Source organism: Cryptomeria japonica, chromosome 2 (genome assembly GCF_030272615.1).
Source record: "Cryptomeria japonica chromosome 2, Sugi_1.0, whole genome shotgun sequence".
Taxonomy (NCBI): domain Eukaryota; kingdom Viridiplantae; phylum Streptophyta; class Pinopsida; order Cupressales; family Cupressaceae; genus Cryptomeria; species Cryptomeria japonica.
Window position 1 is genome coordinate 77951237 of NC_081406.1, and position 9668 is coordinate 77960904.

General features: G+C 32.1%; 1 protein-coding gene across 4 annotated transcripts; it reads left to right on the forward strand.

Moving 5' to 3' along the window:
* Window positions 1–3817: 3817 nt before the first annotated feature.
* On the forward strand, window positions 3818–9668 carry LOC131070744 (multicopper oxidase LPR1). 4 transcript variants are annotated; one of them, XM_058006367.2, is made up of 5 exons: window positions 3818–3925; window positions 4336–4559; window positions 5090–5656; window positions 8317–9210; window positions 9316–9668. In XM_058006367.2, the coding sequence occupies exons 2-5, from the start codon at window positions 4344–4346 to the stop codon at window positions 9367–9369; spliced, it is 1731 nt and encodes a 576-aa protein (XP_057862350.1). In that variant the 5' UTR covers window positions 3818–3925; window positions 4336–4343; the 3' UTR covers window positions 9370–9668. The 4 variants fall into 4 exon arrangements, with proteins under 4 accessions (XP_057862350.1, XP_057862347.1, XP_057862346.1 ...); XM_058006364.2 differs by lacking the exon at window positions 3818–3925 and adding an exon at window positions 3932–4084; XM_058006363.2 differs by lacking the exon at window positions 3818–3925 and adding an exon at window positions 3955–4158.

The window sequence follows — 9668 nt, forward strand, 5'->3', positions numbered from 1 at the left end:
TTGCATGTCAACCAAGCAAGCAACAAAACAAAAGTATACTAGCATAATTAAATCATAACTTCTAACATAAAATTTAGCATATTTACCTTTAGATAAATCTATCTAAAAAAGTTGAGTCATCATTCTCGAAGTATTTTTTAATATAAGTCAAAGTAAATAATTCATTTTTATTTAATTTTTTGAAAACATTTGCATGGTTCATATTATTTATTGCATCATTATTTTCAAAATAAAATATTTTATTTGTAAAATATTAGATATAAATTAAAACATATCGTACTCAAGGTACTTACTTTTTATAATATATTATATTATAATTTTAAAAATAAATTATTCATTCTAAAATTATTATATGTGTATGTATGTATGTGTCTATAAGTTGCAATGTATATGATTATATTATTATAATATGTGATTTACATTTATGTATTTTAGGATGATGTGCATGATTGTTTTATGTAATTTGCACATTTTATTATTGTTTTATATGATAAATATTGTACATTTTATTATTGTTTTATGTGATAAATATTATATGCTTTATTAAATGCAATTTGTTAATATTATTTATATAATATATTTTAATTACTAGTAAAATAAATTAATATAAAAATAATAATTATTTATAATTATTTTTTATTTATTAAAAAATAATTATTAAAATTGAGCAGTTGAAAGGACTTAGAGAGTTTGAAAAATTGTTTACATAAAAATAAAAAGTTTTTTACCTTATCTAATTGTTGTTATCTTCATTTTAATTTTTATATGTATAAAATTATTTTTATTAACATTATTTATACAGAATTATATTACTTTATATTATATTACAATAGATTTATAATAAATATTAATATAATAATAATATAAACAAATATTATAGATGATTGTTGTTGTTTTATACATGTGTACAAATATTATGTTAACAACTATTCTTTTTAAGTGAGAAAATATAAGTTTTCAATTTAAATAATGAAATTTTTAATTTGAGGATTATAAATTTTATACCAAAATGTCTTTATTTTTATTAGATTTTTTCTCAAAACAAACACACCTACAAAATAATATCTCTCTATGTCTTTTTCAAAAATTTCTCAAAATACAATATATTCATCTTTATTATTTTTTTTTTCCTAAATAAACACACATCTTTATCTTTTACATAAATTCGTCAAAATGTAAATATACTAAGGTACTACTTATGTGAATATAAATAAATATCTTAAATATAATATATAAAATGATGCACGTGAAATATTCAAACATCTATTTATCTAAAAATAAATATATAAATAAATAAATAAAATAAATAGCCTTATTAAGAGCCTTGCCGGCAAGCACTTATTAACCAAGGGTTTAAAATCCACGAAAGAGGATTGACTTTTTTTATTATTAATTATTAATTATTAATTATTATTATTATATACATCCTTATCAGCCGCCTCTTATTGGAATAAACGGTAATTGTTTTCTACATTGTAATCTAAACACTAAGTCTTCATCTCACCACCACTACCCCATTCATTTTATTTTTTATGTTTTATTTTTTTCTTAAGGATGGAACTGCTATACTTTACAAATTATCTTATATAATCTATAAACTATTATTTTAATATCTTAAATAAATCATTTTTAAAATTAAAATGTTTTTTAAAACTATATTTGTTTTCCCATTTCATTATAATCTATTAAAAAAGTGTGAAAATATAACAATGGAGAGATGTCAACTTAAATATATAAATGATAAGTTTAAAAAAAAAAATGGCATAAGGTTGGGACGGCCATGGAGAGAAGATGAGGGAAAGTGTAAGGAGTTGGACATATGATGAGAACAAAGTTAAGATAAGATTGTAATTTTTTTTAATTGGAAAGAAAGAAAGAAAAATTTCTTATAGTTTGGGATGTGGATGGTTGTATATTGATCTGGAATATGGGATCATCTTGTATTCCTTACGAGAGGCATCATATCCGCTAGAGTGGTTGTATACTATAGCAATATGGGATTATGGGTCTACATATGACTTATAGCAATATGGGATTATCATGTATTAGAGAGGCACCACATCCTGTATTCCTTAGGGAGGCACCACGTAATTGTCCTACAAACGAGGCATATGTACCTTACCCTATGGGGTTTGAACTTGTGACCTCTCTTTCTAATTTAATACCTAGAGTGTATATTTTTGCATCCCCTTGTGATGAAGAGGAAAAACATGAATATTTTTAATGATGAAAAAAAATTTAAAAAAATTCACATCCAATTTCTATTTATATTTTAATTTAGTTTTAATATATGTTTTTAAAATATTTTTTATTTTACAATTATTTAAAATAATGATTGTTTATAAATGCTATTGTATTAAAAGATTTTAATATTAAATTTTAAGATTTCCATAAATTATATTTAAAAAATAGGTTAAAAAATTTTATGGACATCTTTTAATATATGTAATTTAATTGATTGAGTACAATTAGTGAAACTATATGTTCTTTGAAATTGTCCATCCAACAAGATTTAAACCCTCAAAAATATGAAGTATAAAAAATAAATTTTCTTCAATCCTTGATTGTTAACCTACCAAATATCTACAATTTTCTTTTAAATTTTTAAATAAATATGATTTTTCAATTTTTTTTTCTAAAATTAATATAAAAATATTTTTTAAAGATATATTTCCTTTCCCATTTTATCATAATCTACTAAGAAAGTGTGAAAATTGTCATGTACAACACCTTTCAAGTTAAATATATATAAATGGATAATAAATTTGAACTCAACTATGTAATAATGAAGAGGAAGGAAAGGGATATTTCTAATAGTGAAAAAAAAAAGGCATTAAAAAAAAATCAAAAGACACTTTAAAATACAAATACAATTCACCACACTTTAAAAAATTTAATGGACACCTATTAATTTATGTAGTTCAATTGATTGAATGTGATAAATAAGAATGATGGTATAGTCTTTTTTATTACACCACTCCTTAAGGTTCAAACTCCTCAAAATATGATAGGGGAAGAGCATTGCATTTTGCTAATTAAAAGCTCATTAAATTTTTGGCAAAAAAGTTAGTAATTAGATCAATTGTGCAATTTTATGGGTACCAGTAGTACATGATTATTGGGGCATTTGTGCATAAGTATTAGATCAATTGTGCAATTTGTTTGGTTGCCAAAGCGAACAGGTAATGGGGCAATAAAAAATAGGTTTCAAACCACTTTGAAATTACCACTTTTTGACCTTGTGCACATAACAGATCTCACAATGTTTGTCTTTACTACTCATAAACCAAGACGATAGCTATAAGCAATTAAGTTGCCTGCGAAACCAAAATTCTATGTAATGTGCTTCACCTATATAAGAAATGGATACCCCTCAGTGCATAACTCTTCACCAACAAAATAGCTAACATACTCCACTTAAATCTTCCATTTATTATACAATTTTTATTAACAGAAGAGCACCACCATGTCCATGTTCCCATAACTGTTCACTCCTTGCACACCCAACCCCCTAATTACTAGTTTCATATGCATCGTCTTTTTTTTAAGCATTTTTTAATCATAATTGACCCATTTGTACACCTTTATCGATACCCAAATACATGACTATTGAGATGTTTGTGCATATAAAGACAATCATATACCTTTTACATATATGGATAGGCAAAATTAACTATAAATGGTACGCTTCCCCTGCTCTCTTAGACACCATAGCCTGTGATGACTTGAAAAACGCCACAATTTTCACTTGACATGCAAAAAGAGGCGCCTTTATTATCATCTTTATAGCCTGACTTCTGCATTGAATTGGTGAAGAAAAGTAACCGTTCAGATTGCGTGTCCCGAACACCCGGCCCACAAGGTAAACTTCGTCATTGAGTGACTAGTAAAGATTCTTCCTGGGCAAAGTGCGCAAATTTGAGTGGTATGATTCTCCAACCTATTGAATTAATTTAAAGTGGATACCACGTTGCCAACCACCTTTCCTCTTTGCATGGATTTATGCTTCACTTCTTCGGATTGCTTGATTGTTCACTTGTTCAAGTATACCCAAAAAAAGATCTCTACTGATCAACTAAACACAGTATGATCAAACAATTGCGTGTTTATTTTAATTTCCAGAGTAGAACAGATTAGCAGTTGGCATGTAAAAAAATTGTGATCAACCTTATCCATTACTCTTATTTCATCTCCTATTTGGTTCCCCCTGCATCCGTCGTTTTACTGTTATTGATTGTTATCAGAGAAGCCTTTAACTCATAAGAAGGGCTAGTGATTTTCTGCTGGTTTTGTTTATGGAATAAAGCTGATTGTCTATATTTTTTGTTTTTCCAGGACCAAATATGGCGACAGAGTTTCATTTTGTGTTGCTGTTGTGCTGCTGCTTTCTAGCCAGGAGTGTCTCTGTGTCGCAAGAGAGGCTTCATCAAATAGCATCTTCTCTTGAAATGTTTGTGGATGAGCTTCCAGATATGCCCAAACTAAAAGGATATGTTGCAAGAAGAGGAGGGGTTTACGCTCCAGCACATCTTGAGATTGGGATGTTTGAGACAAATTGGGTAATAAAACTGAAAAATATGCAGAAGAGTTGGCTTAAGTGTCTGTCCTTAGGTTAATTAAATTAAAATCTCTAGTTCATTAACAGTGATAGAATTTTGCTGATCCAGTGTTTAATTAAGGGCTTTGTTGAACAAGGAAAACACTTTACAGTATGGATTTAAAAATTCAAATAGAAGTGTTTTTTCAATGGTGCATGTTTTTCCTTAGGAATCAAATTATGTGATGTGGTTTTTAAGATTCAGCGTGAAATAGAATTTTATATCAGCCATAAATTTTTCAAATCTTATGTAGTATTTAAAAGATTGCTTCTAAAATGTACAGCGTATCAAAATAGTTGATTATATAAACACAAAAACATACCCAATTGATTTCAGAAACAAACTTTAAAAAAAAATTCATATGTATTTTCATAAATATTGTTTCACAACTTCAAATTCTTAAATTAGAAAGAGAGCCTAAACAACCTATTGGGCTGTTGACTCAAAACAACATATTTTAATGAGCTATTACTTGTTGAATTTATTTGCAGAAATTTCACAGAGACCTTCCAGAAACTAGAGTGTTTGCATACGGAACGAGAAAGGAGAGAGCTACAGTGCCAGGTCCGACAATTGAAGCCTTACAAGGAGTGGAGACCTCTGTAAGATGGGAAAATCATCTGCCTTCTCGGCATATTCTGCCATGGGACCGCTCGCTTGCAACTGCTATACCCAAACACGGTGGGGTTCCCACGGTAGTTCACCTGCATGGCGGAATTGTGGAGCCTGAGAGCGACGGGAATTCCATGGCCTGGTTTACAGCTGGCTTTAAAGACAGTGGACCTGCATGGAAGAAAATTAATTACAGTTACCTCAATGTTCAACAGCCAGGAAACCTGTGGTACCATGACCACGCCTTGGGGTTAACGAGAGTTAACCTTTTAGCAGGATTGGTGGGTGTCTACACAATTCGTAGCCCCTCCATTGAGAAGCCTCTGAAGCTTCCGTCTGGCCCATATGACCGCAGCCTTGTTCTCTTCGACCGCAATTTCAACAAAGATGGATCTCTTTACATGAACTCCACAGGAAACGATCCTTCGGTTCATCCCCAGTGGCAGGTAGTACTTTATACCTTACTGACTGAATGATTTGTTTTCTATCACATGGTATTTGAATTGATTTGATTTACTTCAGAAAAACTAATCTGCAGCTTTTCTTCGAAATTCCTTTTATTCATTTTTTTCCTTATTTAAGACCTTGCACTTGCATATCCCTGTCCATGCCATGGGAAGTGTCACTGAAGATAAATTTGTTAGTCTAAAGGAAGTGATTTACATTTAAAGAATTCCAGAGCTTTTGAAGTTGACTTACTTTTCCTGCATAAAAAATCAGAATTCCTTTTACTTACTAGTTACTAGATTTTCATATTTGAATTTGAGCAGCAGGGAATTTTCAAGTTATATTTAACTAGAGCCTTGAGGATTCTTTTGATGGCACCACATCCTTATTTTGTTGATAATTGATTTTTATTTTACATTTTAATTTAAGTTTTTTAATGGAGTAAACACTTTTGATCAAAGCTATGAAATGGAAAGAAGAGTTTTAAGAGGATCCAAAGCCTTTTACAAACAGAACGTCTAAGCCAAGAGAGTGCCAACACTCAACAGTCGCACCACTAAAAGGAAAGCTTGTAAACAAACAAACTTGCAGTAACTCACAAGGGAGCAGAAACAGTGATAACGAGGACTAAATCTCCAAAAATAGACAGAGACCAAACTTCTTAAGGTGGCTCAAAGCTAAAGCACATAAGAAAGCACTGGTCCCTATCCTAAGTGCTATCCATTGTCTAAGCAATGTGATTCTTGTTGGCTATTCTCCCAGATGCTAGACTCGAATCAGAGATGAACAAAGCACAATTAGCCTATCTCACTTCCTCAATCAACACCCTTTTTGTTTTTTTATCCATGACCACACTATCCAAACTGAGTTCTTTAGAAAGAGACTTACCCTTCAAAGGGCTAATCTCATTATCCCTACAAGCCAAAGGTTCATCCACATGAGTTTGTGAAAGCACTAACCGATCTCCACCATATTGGTTCCTCTAAATAGTTGTGCAACTAGCTGCCGAATGACCTGGTCTGTGGCACTTGCAGCACATGAGTAAGAAATCTCCAAAAGCACTATGTTGAACCCAAACACCAAGTTCAGAAGAAAGAGTGATAGAAGTAGGAAGCTTCCTAAACTTGGTCACCAAACCAAGGTAAAAAAACTACCCAAGAAAGTTGGCAATGCCCTCCATAACCGCTCCCTTCCAAAAATCCAAGGACTTCCAATGGCAATCCAAATAACCTAACCCTGTCTTGGGAATTTTTAAAGAATTCCATCTCCAGCTCAAAGCCCTAGTGTCATTGTTAGAGGAAATGCCCAAGTTTTTTGAGAAACTACGACCTATTAGGGAGTATATTGACACAACCATTATGATTAGCAAAGGAGGTTAGAAAAAACCCCTTCCACAAAGCAAAAATGACACATTTACCTAAGCAACACCATTGTCTCCTAGCCCTTAAGTTCTGAAGACATCAATATTTGGTCTGACCCCAAAAGCTTCCCAATGAGAGAGTTCCCAAACCCAGAGACAAATCTATCGATAACAACATCAAGGATGTAGAACACAACCCTTGCACCATCAGCCACCAGCTCCAAAGAAGACATGTCCAGTGAAGCAAGCCTAGAAACAATAAGACCAGAACCTTTCATATCATCGGCCTAAGTCTACCCAAAAGGTAGACCATAGCCATCACCAGAACCTACTCTCTGAGTAGGAAATGATGCAGAAAACCGAATAGCCTCCCCTACCAACAAATCAAGTGTCAAATGGGTAATTTGCCTAACTAGTAGTAGAAGAGCTAGGCATCAAGGCATAAACAACAAATTTGTCAGACCCTAGCAACATAGGCTCCAAGTGGGAGCCCAAAGGGTCAGCACAACGCTCCCCAACCACAAGTAAGCCACAAGAAGTCACCTTTCCAGTACCAACACTAGCCACACCTCCCACACTATCGACCACCAACATCAAAGTAGATATAATTTCTACAAAACAATTGTTTGTTTTATTAACATATATGTAATGATTGAAAGAATTGAGCCTACACCTTATGAAAATTCTTATTATTGATTTTTTTCCCACTATACACCTTACTATGCATTTCATGTTCCTTAATATGCACTCATGTTTAAGAAACGTTACATGAAAGGGATAAAAAAATTACTTTGGATGAAAACAGATAAGACTCGTGGAAGTTGGCATTCATTTTTCTACCCGAAAAATCATAATCCCCCCCTTTGCTAGATAGCTTTGATGAGCTATATAACCTGATTTTTAGCCCTCTCCATGGGACCAAACTTTTGTATTCTCTAGAATTAGGGTTTATTTTACATTCTAATTGTTTTTGGATGGCTTTGAGAGGGTTTAAAATTTTCTTAAGATTTGATATAAATGGCACATTTTCTTCAGTTTAAAAAAATGATAAATGAATCAAGATGGTTTAATTTTTCTCCTCTGATAAATTGTACTTTATTTTCTGCCCTCCATTTAGTTTACTCATGAAAAATTGAATTTGTTAAAAAATTATTTTGAAATATTTAGGTCTTCGATTTAGTTTGTGATTTGGAAATATTCTTCTTTGATTTAGCATGTGCATATTTATTATTTGTTCATTCAGGAAGAAGAATAATATTAAAGCAATTAAAAAATATGTTATTTGTGGGGTGGATGCAGCCACAATACTTTGGAGATGTGATTATAGTAAATGGGAAGGCATGGCCTTACATGAATGTGCAAAGAAGAAAATACCGTTTCAGAATTGTGAATGTAGCCAATGCTAGATACTTTACATTGGCTTTAAGTAATGGGCTGTCTATGATACAAATAGGATCAGACTCTACATATTTACACCGACCTGTAACTATCAAGAAGTTAGTTCTAGGCCCATCAGAGATTGCAGACATAATTATAGATTTTAATAAATCATCTACCAGTAAGGCCATCTTAAGAAACAGTGCACCATATCCATTCCCTGAAGGAGCCAAAGTAAATGATCTAAACAGCAATGTTTTAAAATTTGTCATTCAAAGCATAAACTCTGAAGTTGTTTATGAAGCTATGCCCAGGACTTTGGTGCAGAATCCTCGTGCCAATAAGAATGACTCTGCACAGACACGATACATTACCATGTATGAGTATGATGATAGCAAGACTGGAATGGAAACAAGTATGCGTTTCAACAACTTAACATATGATGCCCCTGTCACTGAGACACCTAAACAGGGAACCAGCGAGTTGTGGCATATTATAAATCTCACAATGCATAGCCACACTTTACATATTCATCTTGGTCTGTTTGTAGTCCTGAAGCAGACAGAATTGTTACACATGATGGACTTCCAGATGTGCATGGAGATGATGAATGATGCAATGATGTGCAAATTAGATAAGTATGCCAAGGGAAAAGTGATTCCAACCCCTGCTAATGAAGGGAATTGGAAGAATGTAGTGAAGACACCACCAGGATTTGTAACAACAATTCTTGTTCAGTTCTCCATGCTTGATGCTCATCATACTCTCTATCCATTCAATGCCAGTGCTGAGCCAGGTTATGTGTATCACTGCCATGTAAGTATGCATGCTTCTCCATGTCTCTAGATTTTATGAACTTGTTGAATGACCATCAAATCTTTTAAGGATCTGCACATTAATTTTCTTCTTTGAACCTTTCAGATGTTGGATCATGAAGACAACGAAATGATGAGACCCTTGAAAATAGTCCAATAATGCAAAAATAATGGTGTTGGAGGTGCAACTTTGTCACAAGGAATTTTATGTTTCTTTTACAATATTACTGTTCATTGTTATAGAAAATCCTTGTATTATGTTAACAAGAACACAATAAGAGCTAGGGAATTATGACCATGTATAGTATAAACTATAATTGGTTTTAAGACTATTGTTGGGCATCTCCCAATGTAAATTGCAGTCCTGTAAGACTTCAATTAAATTGATTGTGAAGTGTTGGATATTGGGATGTTCTAAATTGCAAAGTCTTATATAATTTGATTGCAAAGTGTTGGACA

Bases quoted from the DNA above. Each gene is read 5' to 3' on its own strand.
- LOC131070744 (XM_058006367.2), top strand. From the start codon at position 4,344: ATGGCGACAGAGTTTCATTTTGTGTTGCTGTTGTGCTGCTGCTTTCTA. The intron at 4,560-5,089 runs GTAATAAAACTG...ATTTATTTGCAG, and splicing joins GGATGTTTGAGACAAATTGG to AAATTTCACAGAGACCTTCC. The intron at 5,657-8,316 runs GTAGTACTTTAT...GGGTGGATGCAG, and splicing joins CGGTTCATCCCCAGTGGCAG to CCACAATACTTTGGAGATGT.